The sequence below is a fragment of the Calidris pugnax genome, unplaced genomic scaffold (assembly GCF_001431845.1).
Source record: "Calidris pugnax isolate Ruff unplaced genomic scaffold, ASM143184v1 scaffold247, whole genome shotgun sequence".
Taxonomy (NCBI): domain Eukaryota; kingdom Metazoa; phylum Chordata; class Aves; order Charadriiformes; family Scolopacidae; genus Calidris; species Calidris pugnax.
This window is the reverse complement of record NW_015090980.1, coordinates 1,527,458-1,545,061: the sequence shown is the minus strand read 5'-3', so window position 1 is coordinate 1,545,061 and position 17,604 is coordinate 1,527,458. Positions and strand designations below refer to the sequence as shown.

The following is a 17,604-nucleotide window of genomic DNA, read 5'->3' as shown; positions in this document are numbered from 1 at the left end:
AAGATCATAATAATATACTTATGATTTGTGCACTGAGGCAGTGTTTTCGGTACAGTTTTTAATTAGAGAGAGAAAGAAAGTTTGGAAATTTGAATTAGCCGCAATGAATAGAGAATTCTTTTCACATCAAAACTGCCAGCCTCCTTGTGCAAAAGCATTGCCCAAAACAGCAGAAGTAGAGGTGAGACAGGCCCTCTATGCCAGCTTGCAGAAAGAGACTGGGGCCCAGAAAATGAAAATAAACAATTAGAGGGAACACAGAGGCCATAAAGCGATTCCTTAAGCTAGCTAAAATTCAGTGGCCTGCAGCACCTGAGAGACAGCTTTATACATAAAAATGGAGAATAAAGTGGTTCCTGCAGGAGAATTAGTTCGCTTATACAAGTATGTAAATGTTATTTTTGATGTTGACTTTTCTAGCTGTGATCTAGCTATTCTAGCTGACACATCCAGCTGTGATCTCAATTACAGCCGATCACCTTGCAGCAGCTGTGTCTGCGTATCAACATGCAATATTTAGTCTTTTCCCTATTTGATTGCTTTGGGTTACGACTGGAACTGCTATAAATTCACTAAAACAAAAAAAATTTATAAATGGCTTTATAACCCACATCCTCTGGTGCTGTATTACTGTTATTTTCAAGTCCGTTAGTAAATAAAACACATACTAAATCCTGTTACATCAGTCCCTAGAAATTCCTCCCCCAACTCTGTTTTTATTGTGCGTTCTGAAGAGCCTCCACAATGAGGCTACAACAACTACTTCTGATACTGATGTGTCACTGCAGCCTTTCGAGTAATAAAATCTGATACTTTTCCCATTATGCTGTCATAAAATTCCCTGTGTCTGCAAACTCATCCTTGGTCTTGGTTATAATGCATAGCAATGAGGCAGTATTTCAAGGCTATACATGCAACATCATTAGTAAGCCCATTCCTTACTACGCTGGAAAAATCCAGACAGTGTAAAGCCAGGTTTTATATCTATTGATGGCAAGACTGGGCAAGTTCCGGTTTCCTCTGGAACTCTTGGCTATGCTGGGGCTACTTCAACTTGTGCCAAAACATGGAGCACCTCAAGCTGCTGCTCCAGAAGTAAGGAGCAAACGAAGTACAGCAGCGCTTCAGCCAAGGCAGCTGTTGGGAGGTGCTCTCTGAGGCCAGCTGGAAAAACCAGACCAGATTTGCAGCCTCGTGTATTGTCAACCATTACAAAAGGATCACAATGACTCCAAAAATCAAAGTGGCAAAGTGGAAACTCTTTTTCCAGGCATTGGATTATTGGGGAGAAGAAACCATGCGTTTTAAAAGATACATCTCTATGCTTAGCACTCATGAGGGTTATCTAATTGGCAGGAGAGATGGGAGGAATATCAGAGGGATCTTTCCAGATCACCTTCTATACACGTGAATTTAACACCTTCTATTACTATAATGTTTGTTGGTTAAAATGTTTTAGCACAGCTCCGTGAATACAGAATTGGCATTTACTGATAAATAAGACAACTCCTCTTCAAGTCAAACACCCATCCCAGTGACGCTTGCCTAGGAGAGCATAAAAAAAAATGACCAATATTTTAAGATTAGAGCTGTTATGTTTACCTGGCATTATAACATCAGGAAAACCCAACTTCCTGGTAACAGAAATGCCTCTGTTAAAGATCATGGGATTTTCCCTTCGAATCTGCTCCATGTCGCCACGAAGAAGCTGAAGAGATATTATAAGTCCTGGAAGAAAAACAAAATTGCTCATTTTTTTGGAACCAAGAATTAGATGTCTGTATATACAAGGCATGCAGGTAACACAATGCTTTGCTCCACAGTTAGTTTAATACAGATATATAAATACAGGATTCTTTTCTCCCTTGGAGTAACTTAAAACTGAAATGGAAGAAACAAAACTTCTTTACAGGGTCAGTTAACTGCATAACATTATAAAAAAATACAATTATTTTAAATCTAAATACTTGATTTCACAGAGATGTCACAGGTTACAGAGAAGTACTTAGCGGGTTACAACACATGCATGAGCAATACTACCTCTATCTGAACTACCACATCACACAATGCCATAGAATATCTCTAAAGTGCCTTTAATCTTGCTTAATACCCATAATAAAAAAAATTTTAAAATCTCAAATTGTATGTGTTCCACTTGTTTCTTTAACTACTTCATACAGGAATGTTGATTTTAATGAAGTTCCCTTCAATAGCTCAGCATGTTTCAAGAGTACCAACTGGTCAAACTGACTTCAGCGACCATTCAGCTCTGTCAAGGCAACACTTTATTCAGTCTATCAGCTGAATAACTTCACTAGGAATAATTACTCCGTTAATCTCAGTTCAGCTGCTTTCTCTAGTTGCTTTTAATTTACAGCATACCACACCCCTAAAACGAAGATAATGTATTGGTAAAGTTACAGAGTCAAGCATTATGATACCAGAAAACACCAGGTTTAAGTTCAACCCTGCAAACTGAGTCTGAGCACACATTCCCAGCTTCACATATCAATGTGAATTATGTTCACATCATAATTTTCCACACTCTTTATCGCATTCAGTGAATGACAGTCAATAGTTCTTTCTATCTTCTGTGCTCACTCACTGGAACAACACATATGAAAACAAACACCACCTTCTCTTCTCGCATGAGCCACCTAAAGTTCTGCTGTTTCCTAAACTGAATAGACCGGCTTTGCAAGCGATATTTAGCTGTCATTTTGTTAGACAAGTTACTAGGGGAATGGAACCAGTAACACCATGTACCTCCCACCCAGTTTCTGTGCTTTTCCCTTGAAATAATTTTCAAGCCTGTTTGGCTTCAGCTGAATTTGGCAAATCAGTAGATATCCAGGTAACATGAAGACTGCCTAAGTTTTATGAATACTAGGAGCTGGGATGAAAAAAGGAGCATAAAGCCTTAAAATGAAGGTAAAAGGGAGGCTAATCAGCCAGCTGGACAATCAGCATGTATGTACTCAAAAGCTGCCAAAACATGGACTTGCAACTGTCCAGCAAAGCAGGCGGAAGAGCGCCGCAAAGCACCGCGGGGAAAACAGAGGCTTTAGAACCATGGCAAAAATTCAAGCCCTCTGAATGCCACGTCCGAGTGTACATCTGTGTGTGTATGGCTACAGAAGGTTTCACAGAACACAGGAGACAAGTTCATTAGAAATAAGTCTTGGCTATTTTTGCCACTTACAGAAAAAGTTGCTCATTTTATATCCTCTTTTGCTATTAAACCAACCGAACAAAAATAATTAAAAAAATTCCAGTATAAAGGACTGGAGCAAATTTGGAACTTCAGACCTCCCCACACTCAACATCCTCTCTTTGTACTTAACAATTAGCACCAGAATTAATCTATTATGTATAAAAATCAGTCACTAGAGGTAATAGAATATGTAGTTTTCCAGCATGGTATGACACATACTACGTAAGTGACACCCTCCCACATATTCCACCCCAAAAACCTTCTGCCCAGCTTCTTGCTCTCCCCAAGAGGTTTTGTAAATCTGCTCTCCAGTCCTCTCTTCTACCCAGCCTATCCTGCCACGTTGTTTCTACTCCTTGCAGCAGATCTGACAGACTAATTTTACACAAGACCTGGGAAGGTGGGGAGAGAAACAACCAGAGAGCTTTTCTTCAGGGAAAAATCACACTTTGGATTAGAGCATTTTTATAAGAGCTCTCTAAGAGCAGGTTCCGAGAAGCCCAAATTGTATTACTAAGGCTTAAATCATGTCAGTCTGCAATACTGTCCCTGCCACCAGGACAATACCTCTGCCAAATTTCAACCTCCTATTCCAGAGGCACACTAGATCTTATGAAATGTTTGAAATAATTAATTTGAAATGCCAAAGGCAAGGGTAAAAAAAGTTATCTATTTAACTTTCTATCTGCTCTTCAAAAAAGCTCACACTTGGGGAAAAAAAAAAAATATGAGGCGGACACCTAGCACTGGAAACAAATGCAAACAGTCCAAGTTTTCAAAGTTATAAACAATTCAGGAAAATGTTTTAATGGGAAGTGGTGGATGACCTTCACTGTAACAGGAGGAACAGCAGGGAAGGAGACCCAAAATTCCAAACCTGAGAACTGTTTTAGTTGCTTATTGTTGAATTTAATATCTTCCACAGGAGTGTGAACTGCATATTGCACTACAATAGCTCAATAAGCAAACAAGTGCAATTAAGACAATACCAGTATTTGGACATCAGTATGCCAATGAATCATACACTCAGTAATGAATGCAACACTAACTGTAATTAAGCAGAACTGTAACTTATCGGCTGGTTCATTTGGAGTGGAATAGCAATGATATCTCTGAATTAGCGAACTGCAGAAATCATTAAATGAGGTAACAAGATAACACAAAAAAGATTTACTTTCTGTATTTACCTGCCATTAACTAGGAAAATAAAAATGGATTTTAAATTCTCTGCCAAGACAGTTACTCTCCTCAGCTATGTAATTAAACATTTAGTACTGAAACTATTCTCAGAGAGTCCTCTTGATAATTTATTTGTAGGCATTTTCTGGGCTGTCAGAATTTTCTGATCAGTCAGACAAATATGTTTGACAAATTTAACCTCTGGCTTGGCTCCTGTTGACAAGGACGCATGGTATCCTCAGGAGAGCAAGCCTTAGATACGTGTTATACCTGCAATTTTGAAGGGAACACAGGATGAAAGGGAAGACAGTTTTACTCTGAGAAATTCTGACGAATAAAACTTAAATTCTTCACTTCCTGCACAGTGAAATCTGGTCACAGTAACTTAAGCCAATGTCACAAAAAAACCCAGACTTCTAAAGGAGTTTTGCTGCTTATGTTGTACCCCAGCACGGCCAGCAGTTTCACAAGCACAGAGAGAGGCAGTGACGGTGGCAGGTGATAAAGGAAGACTCTCAGAGTAAGGTAGTTCTACAGCAGGCACCAGCTCTGCCCACTGCTGGCCTCACTGAGATAAAAGAACACGACAGGTGTAACGATGGAGGAAATTTAACATGCTGAATTAATATTACTGTCAGCTGTATCTGAAAAGGTAAGATGCCAGGTGTTTGGGTTTTTTTAAATTCCTGGTTAAACTGGCAGACGCAATACAGATTTTCACCTGTAAACTGAACATGAATGAATTTTAGCTCAACTTCTAAATCATCACAAGTAGAGAAATTCAGCTATGCATAATCTCACATCTCACTGAATTTCTCTGCCATAAATAATTAGCAGTTCCCTAAGGGATATCTTCGGCTGTTATAATCACAAAAATGTACAAGTAAATATTTACCATAGTTTGAGCTGGGTGCTGTGTATTTGGTGCTGGACTTGCGAATAATATTTTCATGGATCTGGCACCATTCATTTTCATTGTTACACCTGAAATAAAAGAAAATTAATTCAAGTTAAAAGCTTTCTGCTGAACCATCTTAGGACAGGAAAGTCAACTTTGCTGTAGAGATAACGTGAAAGGTTGTGGGCTTTTGGTGAAGGAGAGAAATCCCACAAAACTCTTGTTTTTAAAAGTGGAAGGAAACAAAGCATTCCCTAATAGTTATCCCTTTATTATGGACACTTTGGAGCCTGTGGTGATTTTTCTGTCATCAAAGCCATTGTTACGCTCTTCACATTATGACAGAATGAAGAAAGCTCTGGGTATCTTTAGCTGAGTTCCGTGCACATAGAAAATTAAGTTTAAGCTGAAATTAATTGTTGCCATAAATTAACTTCTTGCACTTAAAAAAAAAATTAGAACCAAGAAACAAAAAGTGAAATTTAAAAGACTAAATAAAACCCTGACGTTTTTAGTGTCTCAGACATTTACAAGACTTTTGCTTACCTACATATTTCACAGAATGCCTTGGAACATAATGCAGTGCTCCCCTCCCCCCCCAAATTGTAGGACAAGAATATATATCACCACAAAGTATGCTTCTGTTTGCACATCATCTTCTGAAGGAGCATCTCACAATTGTTTATTCACCTATATTTAATTGTAACATGCATTTGTAAACACTGTTATATTCCATTATCAGTCACGTTACCATCTGTAAATCCCCAATAAAATTCCAGGACTGAAACGACAGTATCTCCTTCCTGTTAAGTTATGCAGTTAAAAAAGGCTCATCATCTTGAACACGAAGGAGAAGAGGAACTATGGCTGGTGGGGGAAGCCCAACAACCTCATCAGGGAAAACACAGCCCCCTGACCCAGCTCCTCCCGGGCTGCTGCAGGAGGATGCTCCACACATGGTCCAGGTGTGAAACTCCTCAAGATGAGCCAGGCAGAAAGGCTCTGGATGGCTTCAAAGACTGCAATGAGTTATTGCCTTTGGTGGTAATGGGATGCTGGGGAAGAGTGTCTGGGGATTGTTCAAAACAATATGAATCGTAGGGAAATTGAGGTTTTAGGGTATAAAATGACCCAGTCAGGTTTAAATAAGTTCCTGTCAATATGCATGTCTGGTTGTGCCCTGTGCCTGAAGTGAGTCTCTAAAACCAGGGACTGGAGGGATTTGTAGTACGTACACATACGTACGTATGTATGTTTGTATGTATCTATGTACATTTTCCACTAATAAGCTTTTACCCTGATAAACCAGAGAGGAAAACAGGCTGAGGCCTTTGGTGCTGTACATGTTTGCATGAGTGTGTACTTCCTGCCTGTGCTTATGTGCGTGGCTGGCTGTACGTGTGCACATTGTGTGTATGGACACACGTGGGGCACACACTCAGCCTTGTGCCTGGCTGGGTGTGGGGACACAGAGCTACGCTCTCTGCTGCAGCATGATGCTATTCCAGCCCAACAAAATCAGACTTGTGTAACTGTGTAATGGAAAGCCAAAACCAATATCTCTTACTGCTCCATTCCATGCTTTATGTATAAATCTTTTTAAGTGGAGCAACATTTAAAAAAAAACCCCTCTGTAAATCACTATATCTATAGCTCTATAGATATTCTCATTACTCTGATGGCAAGATTCTGGAGAGAGAAATTAGGGACACTGCAACATTTAGAAATTACATTGTGATAGAGATAGCCGAGAGCACCAGAAACAGATGTTTCAGTTTCCTCTCCAGTCACGGAGAAATACAGATTCTTTTTAATGATAACCCACAAAAAAAAATCATCACGTGAGCAGAGAGCCAGGAAAGCAGGGAACAGAAAAAGAGTACACCTTGATTCTTGCTTCTTTCTGGATCTTGTGCACCTGAGTCAGAAGTGTCACATTCCAGTTTAGGGTCCAAAGCTAGAGTAAACTTTCTCCAGGGATAAGATATCTTCAGAGCAATATTTTGTAATTTTCTGTTTTACACAACACATCAATATTTAACTAGGATTTGTTTATGTTTCTGCTGTCATTTAAGAAAAGACATTACTAGGTGGCTGTTCGTCTCAAATACTGTGCTCAGTTTGGAGCTAATACCAAACAGACAATGGGAGAGAGCCCTGTGGATGAGCAGGTGGCTGGGGCACATGCTGTAGGAGAAGAAAAGTCATTACTAGGTGGCTGTTCGTCTCAAATACTGTGCTCAGTTTGGAGCTAATACCAAACGGACAGTTGGAGAGGGCCCTGTGGACGGGCAGGTGGCTGGGGCACATGCTGTAGGAAGAGAAGCTGAGGAATCTGGCCTGTTTCAGCCTGGAGAAGACAAGGCAAGAGGGGGAACATTAACAGCAAAGCCTACGAGCAGTTATTAAGACAAAAGAGCCAGCCAGATTCTTCAGTGGTGCATAGTGAGATGATGTACCACAACAGGCCCAAACACAAACAGGAAAGGTTCAGACTGGATCTCAGAAAAAGCTTTTCCATGAGGAGAGTCACGCGTGATTAGACCAGGATGCCCAGAGAGGCTGTGCAGTCACCATCCTTGGAGGTTATTGAGACAGACAACTGGCTAAAGCCCTGAGCAGCCTGGTCTGATCTCAGAGCTGGCCTTGCTCGGAGAAGTAGCTTGGACTAGAGAGGTCCCCATCAACCTCAATTAGGAGTCCTATTTATTTTAGCATCCAAGTCACAGGACTTTATTTGCACTAGTGTACATAAGGCTCTGTAATTAATCTGCTGAACTCATTAAGCTTCAACAGAATCATACCAGGGAAAAAGTGCCGTGAGTGCTATCACTTGTTTCCTCATAATGAAGGGACACAGTATAAATGTTACCAAGTACTTTACACTAGGTGTTAAGCACAGCTGAAATGACAGTTTTACCAGTATAATAATCTGACTGAAAAATAAAGCCAGAACCTTTACCACAAAAACTTCTATAGGTTAAAAATTAAAAAAAAAAAAAGGAAAAAAGAAAAAACAGTATGTTGATCAAGTCTAATTGCCTTCTAAATTCAATTGTGCTTCAAATGACAACTGCGAGATTTAAAGATTCCCCATGAAGTCAGCCATTTTTAACTCAGCAGCAACAGTGAATATTACTTCTCCTGAAGTGCAATTGAATTAAATGATTAAATTAAAATTCTGTCCTATTTACTCTTAAAAGTTAAAAAAACCCAAACAAAAAAAATGAAAAAAGAGAAAGAAAAAAAAGAAACAAAGACTGCAAGCCTTCAGTTCCTAGCAAGACTGGAATCTTGAGAAATAAGTCACTTTGGAAAACTTCTCCCAAGCATATTAACATTTTTTCCCTTTTTTTGTTTCCCCTCAAGGGTACGTAATGTTGGCAAAATGAGGGTAAGATAGGAAGCAGCTACTGTGAAGACAGTAGGGATTTTTTTGTCTGCTGCATTATGTAACTGAAGACCAGCGTGGCAAAAGGAATTAAGGCTATCTAGAACAAGTACTAGCTGGTAATTTTCTACAGCTTCAGTATTACAAAACCATGTACTGCCAAGAATAACAAGATAACCCACAAAGCCTGTTATGGCACACTTACTGCCACCCCCTGCAAATGTTGATTATTATAAAAACAAAAGGAACACAGACAACTTGGAATAAACTAAACATGAAGTTATGGATGATAAAAAAGGAAAAACGGAGAAGAACCATGGAGAGTCACTTCCTCCCAGCGTGTTATCCAAAAGTATTAATTTAATTAGAATGCTGATCAGGCTGTATTCCTGTATTCCTAGGCTATCTGGTACAGTGAGATTGGGATTATCCCCCCTGAAATCTTAGCTCCACCTACCTCAACATTCCTCCTTTCACTGCAGTGGGTTTAGGTATCATTAGGGATGTTAGAATGTACATCCCTGTCTGTTCCTATTCCTCTGTTTAGGGACCTGTTGTTCATAAACTTGTCTAATCCCCTTTGGATCTGCTAATACTACCTGACTTCACAAAATCCTACAGCACTAAAACTCAGAAGATTATTACCTGCTTCCTAAAAAAGTATTTTCTACCATCTTTTTAAATGTCATCTCCTAGCAATTTCTTTGAGCAACCCTGATTCTTGTCCTGTTGTATTCTGTGAACAACAGTTTACCCTCCACCTGTAAGTCTCGGTTGTATCCCTTACCACCACCGCTTTTCTACTCTTCAAACTGAAATCTTCCACCTTCTCAATCTCTCTCATAAAGAAATAACTATGCCATTAAACATTTCAGTTGCTCTAGTCCATACCTTCTGTAACTACTGTATCCTTTCTGGGAGGAAAGATCAGATGTGCACACAGTAACTCAAGACAAGCCAGCACTAAAGTGGCCTTACAGAAATTACCAGTATGGCAAACTGGCTACATTTGCACTCACCCAAACAATCTTTCAAAACCACAACACAACAGAGCTCAGACATTAATGGACAGCACAAAATCCCTTTCAATAATTGTCGGGTTCTGTGCTTTATCCATTATTCAGCTTACTCGTCAGGAAAAAAAATATAATTAATTTCACATTGTTTACTCCTCTTCTCTTGCCAAGACATTAAATGTCATTCACCCTGCAAATAATATTCTCCTTAAAGTAGAGATAACCTATAGGACAAATTCTATATCATCCTCCATCCTCACAGCTAAGACTACAGAAAACTTCTAACCTCTGATAACTTTTTAGTTGCTGCACCAGCCTCTGGAGTGCAAGTTAAAATAGATTTCAGCCTCCAATGACTTATGCCTGTAAATTAACCTGGAACAAAGTTATCCCAAAATCAATGGACTGTAAAGATAGCTTAAAGCTAGTTTTGTACCAACTACCAACGTAAGCTGCACTTTACATTTCCTGAACACAAAGAAGAAGAATACTCTCCCAAGTTTGAAATGCTGGCCTGAAAACACTTGCCTGTAATGCATTTTATTGTGTTAATATTTTACTTGTATAATTACCACGAGTTACAAAATATATTTCTAGCTTAAATAAGAAGTCATCCTGAGTCATCCATCACCTTTTCAGGTTGGCTGGTTCTACAGTGAATTTACCATTTGGAATGTTTGCCATACTACATCAGACCCTGATGTCAAACAGATGGGGACAGAAATGCAATGTACGCTCTTGTCCAGCTGGGCAAATAGCAACAGCTCGGTATCAAAAGAGAAAGGCATTCAGGCAATACACCACATCAAGTGAAAGGCATTTTAAGAGCTCGTGCCGAAGAAGAAATAAAATAAAGGACTGAGAGAAAATAGGACCAAAAAAAAGCAACTGAAAAAGGTAACATGAGTACAACATGGAGAATGGGAAGATTGACACAAAGACTAACGGTCAATTATCAAAAAACTCCACTAAAGACAAAAATTCATACAAAAACATGAAATGAAGCAATGTCAGAAAAAAAAAGGATCAAGAATTTAGTTCTCGTCTCACTTTTAAAATATTTTACATGTATATTATTAAAAAGAATTATGAAAGTAAACCTTCGTGCTTTTACATAATGAGCTTATGACTAGAGCTGTGGTACTATATCCTCTTAGTAAGATTATAACATGACTGCGGGATTAACAAACAGCAAAATCTGGATTGTGAGAAAGAAGTATTTTTCAGACATAAACCTTTAACAATCATAAGGCCAGCTGAGAAAGACTGGTGAAGTAAATTGATTTTTCTTCCATAAGCATTCTCTTTTGTGGATCCAGCAAAAGGCTCCATTGAAACACCATGTATTTGTTTCAGCCCTTGTTAGGTTTCCAGTCTCTCAATTTTTTTCCCACCTTCTCCCCATGAAAAAGCTTTCCTGGCTGTATGCTGACTGCCTCATTTGTGGCAGCTGTAGGCTTTAGCTTTAGCCAGAGAGCGTACAAAAAGAATGCTTTTTACTGCTCCTTTAAAAATACAAACACACCTCCCTCCTTATTTCATCTTTATAATGTTTTTGGGTTGGCCTGAGGCATTTTAACAATAATCAAAATGAGAGCAGCAGGTAAGAAAATCGGTTCAATGTTGTTTAAGCATTCATGTACAATTTTGAACTTACAAAGGACAAAAATCTGTCATTTCAATTTTAGTCTACAAAGCAAGAAAAGGTGGGTTAGCTAAAAGAGTGTGCAAATAGAAGATGCAAGCAGATAAACCTGTGAAAACATTCTGTCACAGAAGACCAACAGCTATTAAAGCTGCAAAAGGGATAAGCTGGCGCCCTTCAGATATATCCATCTTCCCTTCTGAAGATTTCTGTTGGGGGTTTACAGAGAAAACTCCAGGCAGCAGCAGCATAAAATAATGATGTACAAGACTTAGAACAACTCAAGCAGATGATAACAGTGATAAAAAAATCACAAGCATCTGATTACAGAGTTGAGCTCCGTTACGGGCCTCCCTGGGAAGGCGGCACCGGCTGCACGTGGATGGGACCAGCACAGGGCAGGGGCACAGCAGAGGTGAAGAACAGCTGGTAGAAACCAACTTATACATTTAACCAGATCTGGCTGCTACTTTGGGTGGCATGAAGGGAATCCAGATTTACAGTACACTTCAGATCAAAAGGTAGAAAAGGAAAGCTCTCTAACCTGTGATTTTTTTGATCATAATACTAGGATCTTGGATTGCTCTAACTGGCTGCATGACTTATTTGTCACTGGCAAGTGAAGAAGCCCAGTATTTTACAGGTTTTCTCTCTCCTTTTTTCCAGTGAATAAGCAGCTAAAAATGCATTAAAAGGGCATCAAAATAAAAATCTGATATTCAAAATGTTCCATTACTGTGAACATACGAAATGTTGCACTTGCAATATATTAACACGTATCTACAAGGGCGGTATTAACATAAACTATATAACCAAAATCCACTAGTTCAAGATAAGCTGAAACTGAATGGTGTCAAAATGCCAAGATTACCCAGATTCTATTGACAAAGAGAAGAAAAATGACCATTTTCTTCGCTATAACTTGACACTTTTGCTACAGTTTTCAGAATGGCAAAAGAAGAATGGAAGAGCTGACTCTGAGAGACTTTTCTTTGACTTAAGATTTCTAATGTATGCAGAGATATCCAAGAGTCTTTCACTGAATAGTGAAAGCCATTTTTTCATTTATAGTTTCCCTTGAATGTCGGATTTTCTGCTGCTGAATGTACTTCCCAAAGAATAACAAACTTCTATAACCTCCCCTCCCCCCCAATTATCCTATTACGCGAAAAAGTGGCCACAGACCACAAAGTAATGACAGCTGTATCCCAGTCCATCTGGGATAAATCAGCAAAGCAGATTCTGCCAGTATTTATCCTCCCTGACAGGAGAATTAAACATTCCCTGCAGTATCCTAACAGTTTTCCTGTGGCCTGTTTATTACAACTGTAAAACCACGTTTCATCATAAGAATTCGTTGGTTCAAAGTTCAAAATCACAAATAAGTGAAGATAGATTCTTGCTCAAAAAGTGTTGACTCGTTTTGAGTTTTTTGGTCACACGCTGTTGATTTCAGTAGTTTCCCACTTCCTTTGTGGGTCCCCATGACTGATAAGGAACAGGACATGGTACATGAGTAACTAACTACTCCCTTCATCAGGTGAAATACAGCACATTTCTCTGGTTTTAAGCTTAGCAGATTTAAAATAAATCATATTAATAGAAGTGCAGTTGTGCATGCCACACAGATTTGGGCAATATTCAATAATTTCACATACCTGAAACATCTGTGATAATACTAATTATTTTCTATGAGCTTCTGGAATAACAAAGGAGCAAAAAGCAGTGACAACAGCCCCTGTTTACCTTGTGAGGAGGATAAAGCAACAAATGCAGTTTATGGCCCCCTGATATTTAATACTTCTTCAGTATCTCATCACCCAACATGTACAAAGTGTTTTTCCCTAATTCTTTTCCTTCTAAGAGTTACTCACGTGTAAACTTTGAGAACGAAATCCTTCTCTTCTTTAATTTCAGAGATTGACTGAAGTACATCCATGATGCTCAATACTGCACAGCCATAAGGGCGGCGATAGTGTAAATGAGGGGGGCCTTTTTTTGAATCATTTAGCAACATGCGACCTAAAATTAAAAGAAATTTAAAATATTAGAGATTCACGTAGAGCCATTGTGTCCATTCTGCTCTGTTACCCCTCTGAATATTCATACCTACACTGTTTCAGCTACAGCTTGCAGTCTTCTCTATACTTCTCACTCCCTTTTCTTCTTATATGTTTTTCAATCCAGAGGTCCGTTTGAACCTATGTGACCCACCGGACTACTTTGATTAAGGCACATCACCTCATTTTGCTAAGAGAACATGCAAGGGCAAAGCCAACAGCGTCATGTCTGGCCATCTTTGATTTGCAGCCCCATGACACGTATCTGCATCCAGCTGGGTTGACTACAAATCATCTCTCGAATGAGCCAAGAACTGGGCTTGTGCTCACCTCTCTGTATCCACACAGAGATTCACTGTGGTCCTTCCATTATAGCCCAGTATTTACACAAATTTTCACTTTATGCAATTGCTTTAAGGAAACAGATTATACATATTGTATCATTTATCATATTTGTCTTGGAGCACACAAAGGAGAATTCTGAGATACGAAGCTACTCAATTATTAACTTCCTATTACTAAAGCAGTAAAAATAGCCAAATCCAGAAAAATCTGATAATCTAAACCAACCTGTAACATTACACACAATAATTTGGTCAGCACTTCTTGCATCAAGGTTAAAAATCTGAGCTTGAGCTACAGCGTATCTTTCCACACTTATAATCTCAAGTGATACAGAGTAACTCTGACGTTTAGACACTTTATGGCACTGTGAAGTCAGGTAATGAAAAACTGACCCTTCTAGCAGATTTGTGACTTGGCATATTGTCATCACAGGACAACACAACAGAGCTATGGTTTCACTTAGCAGTTCAGACCTTCCATAAAAGTATCTGTGGCCGGTAATGGATGCTGGAAATAGGGTTAAGCACCCTCTCATTGCAAACAGCACCAAGCCATTTTTCAGCTAACTGAAAACCCAAAAAGCATGAAATACACTGTACTACTCAGTTGTTTAATACAACTGAAGAGATTGACTGTTGTTCCTACCGTACATTGTTAATGTTTTAGGTCTAAATATTTGAAATAAGTTCTAGTTAACATAGGTAAAATACGTACTCGCTAATTTCTCAGGGAAAGTACACACGTTCAGAATTTACAACCATTTAACTCCCTGTTACTAATTATATCCTTTTTAACTAGAGCTTTTTCCTCCTATCCAACACCTTCCATCTAAAAGAGATTCTAGCAATTTAATTCACATACGAGAATTCTTACAGTCGCTTCACTTAAACACACTGCAGGGCTTAAAAATTAATCTAGCTTTCCATGGACTGCTTCAAGCACTGCAGTTATATACTGTATAAAACACGTTCTAAATTCAACTTTGATCATAAACACTTTCCATCTCAAAAAGAATAAATGAAGCCTACCCTGGCCTAAGAATATTCAGAGAAACCCACCCTATAACATGTGACTAATCAAACATTAGCAAGGAAGGGCTTTCTTCCTTGAGTAGGGTCAGGTCTTGGTATTACGCATCCACAATTCTCCTTTGGTCAGCTCTATGTGAGCAGCCAAGAGAACCTGAAAAGCAGTGAGTGTACGCTGCTAACTGTTGGGCTGCAGGCTTGGTAGGCTTCCAACAGGGAGGTACTGCTGCTAATGCTCCTTTCTGGCATCAGGAGGTAGAAAGAACACCCTGCCAGGTGTGGGTTCTTGGAAGCACTGCAGACTCCTCCAGTGGAAAACAGATCTTTATATATATTTGTCTAACAGCCTCTCATTTACTAGATGTGAATGGCCAGGTATGCTGATGTTTCACCCTGTAAACTATCTATATATAATCAGAGAAAAGACCTCATCTGAAATTCTGGAACATTAAACAAAAATCCTAGGTGTTTAATAAATATTTTGTTTCAGACTGAGAAAAAAAAATAGATCACAGTTAAACAGTCATCAGTAACCTTTCAACACTTAGCTACGTCTGGTCAGAATATTAATCCCAGCAGACAGGCATAGTCTATAACTGAGTTTTCTAACTGGCTAAATCATTATCATGTCAGTCAAATAAAACGGACATTTAAAAATAGTATAAAAACATCGTTAGTTGTATATATTTCAAGTTATAAATCATACTGTACCTATTCGGATTACATGGGCAACTATGTACAAATCTCTCTTCATGTCCTTGCTGCTGAGATCCTGACAGAGTGGGGAAAAAAAAAAAAATCAGCATTAAAAAAGGAACACATTCCACTTCCAAAAGAAGTGCCTGCAAAATTCTCATAAACAATGATAAGAACTCCACAGTATTAGTCTCCATTCACTTAGCTCCTGCATCTTTAAATAAGAGGAAGTATTACTATTTCTAATTTACAGCCAGGGAAACAAAGCACAGAAGGATTATATTTGGTTGAAAATTTCTTCAGAAGCAAAGGAATGAAAGATTCTGACTCCACAAAAAGCAATGCTGTATCAGAATTCTAGCAAACATTTTAAAAGTTCATTTAATCCTTAAATCAAACATATTGTTAGACTGTATTAGATTTACAAAATAAATTTAACCCCCTGAGTTATTTCAGCTGCAACCCACTCTGCCTTCCTTCATCCCATCCCGACTACAGGTCCAGACCCATCCCCAGCCATGTTCCTTTGCTTCTGCTTTCCTTTTTTGGCTCTTGACTTTTCATTACAGTGTCTTTGTCTCACATGATGGCTCCAGAAAAAATCTGCAGCATGACTATCAGAATTTAGATAGAACTTCAAGTGTGTCTTATTTTATAAGCAGACAGATGCAATTCCTCAGAACAAGCAAATGGTCGAAGAGGAAAAAAGGTAGAAGACTCGGAGACGTGGTTTATTTTAATGCTTTTCAATGAGCAGCTTTAAGTTTGTTTCATATGACGTACCTTCATTCCATTATGAAAGCAGCAAGGCAGTGTCTCTACCATGCACAGAACCTACAGGCTGTATCTGTGTGAGTGGATGAGAGCCAAGGGCAGCTATTTCATAGCTAACCTTCTTAGAAGTCCAAAACCAGGGAAGGCTGCGTGCGTGCTGCTGGCTGGGAATACTCTCTGCCCCACTCTAAGGGATGTTTTGGGAGCAGGGTAGCTGGAAAGGGCCACAGCTGGCTAAAAGCATTCTAACGCTGTAAGTAGCATAGATGGTCACTCTTGTATCTAGTATGTTTGAAGCAGTAACAGGGTATTGGAAAAACTAAGAAATAAACACAGTTTTAAGATGAGGTAATCTCTTAGCAAAACACAAGACACTAAGATCTCCCCAAAATTATTTTTATGGCAAGCAGCTACAGACATGGATGATAACTCTGAGATTCCATATCCCAGAATAGCAGGTCAAAATTTTTAAGAAAAAGCCTGAAGGCAAAAAAAACAAGAAAAGAAGAACCTGGAGAAGATTAAAAGGAAAGATGAAGCTAATGAAGACAAAAAGGTATTACTGACCCTGAAAAATCTTTATTATTGAAGAAATTAAGAAAATATGCAGAGTTCTCATCAATAATTCATTACTGTGGCATTTAGCATTCACACATTAGAAGCTGTCTTAATTGTAATTTCCTTGGCATGTTGTATTTTTTTTCTGATGGCATTATAAACAGAGATCAACTTCTAAGACATCTCTCCCCACCATTTTTTTTTACGTTAGAGGAAAGATCTAAAAAACATTTCTTCCTAAAAATATGAGCATTGTTAAACAAGTTTTCCTCATGTTACTAAACTCCAAGACAAGAAGATTTTAAACAGATGACATGCACTGTGAGAATGTTCATTCATGTTTTAGACCGGGATGCAAAAAGGCTCCTTGTGCTCTACAGCAACAGTTGGTGCCTCCTTCTCTCTGCACTCAGAGCTATCGCTTTATTGTTACCTACTGGCTCACGCCATGCAGCCTCCAAACTCTCCCCAGACATAAAAGACATAGCTCCAGCCATTTCTCAAAAGAAAACCAACTGGAAATGCAAAATGATTAATGTCGTCTTCCTTAGAATGTGGGAGAGTGAGTGAAATGTGTGTGCATGTGGAAGGGACACAGCCAAAAAGGTGGTTTCAAACTCAGTTACTGTTGTTCACTTCACTCCTCCCTTTGCGCTGAAGGGACTGACATCACCTCATGTCATTCTAAATAATTCTTTGTTTGTTTGTACAAAGTGTTTTCAACATAAGGCTTTTTAAAAACAGCTCTAAGGCTTTAGGTATGATTTACAGACAACTTGAGATGATAGCTCTGTGTTCAT

At 38.9% G+C, this 17,604-nt stretch overlaps 1 protein-coding gene across 1 annotated transcript in view; it reads right to left on the bottom strand.

The window, feature by feature from the left end:
* The window catches only part of DOCK3 (dedicator of cytokinesis 3), a 243,213-nt gene that overhangs the window by 94,050 nt on the left and 131,559 nt on the right, over positions 1–17,604 (bottom strand). The window contains exons 12-15 of the mRNA XM_014953482.1: positions 15,488–15,548; positions 13,218–13,365; positions 5,289–5,377; positions 1,603–1,728 (exon numbers count right to left, since the gene is read on the bottom strand). Of these exons, the coding sequence (XP_014808968.1) occupies positions 1,603–1,728; positions 5,289–5,377; positions 13,218–13,365; positions 15,488–15,548 (424 nt within the window). The remainder of the gene's footprint in view (positions 1–1,602; positions 1,729–5,288; positions 5,378–13,217; positions 13,366–15,487; positions 15,549–17,604) is intronic.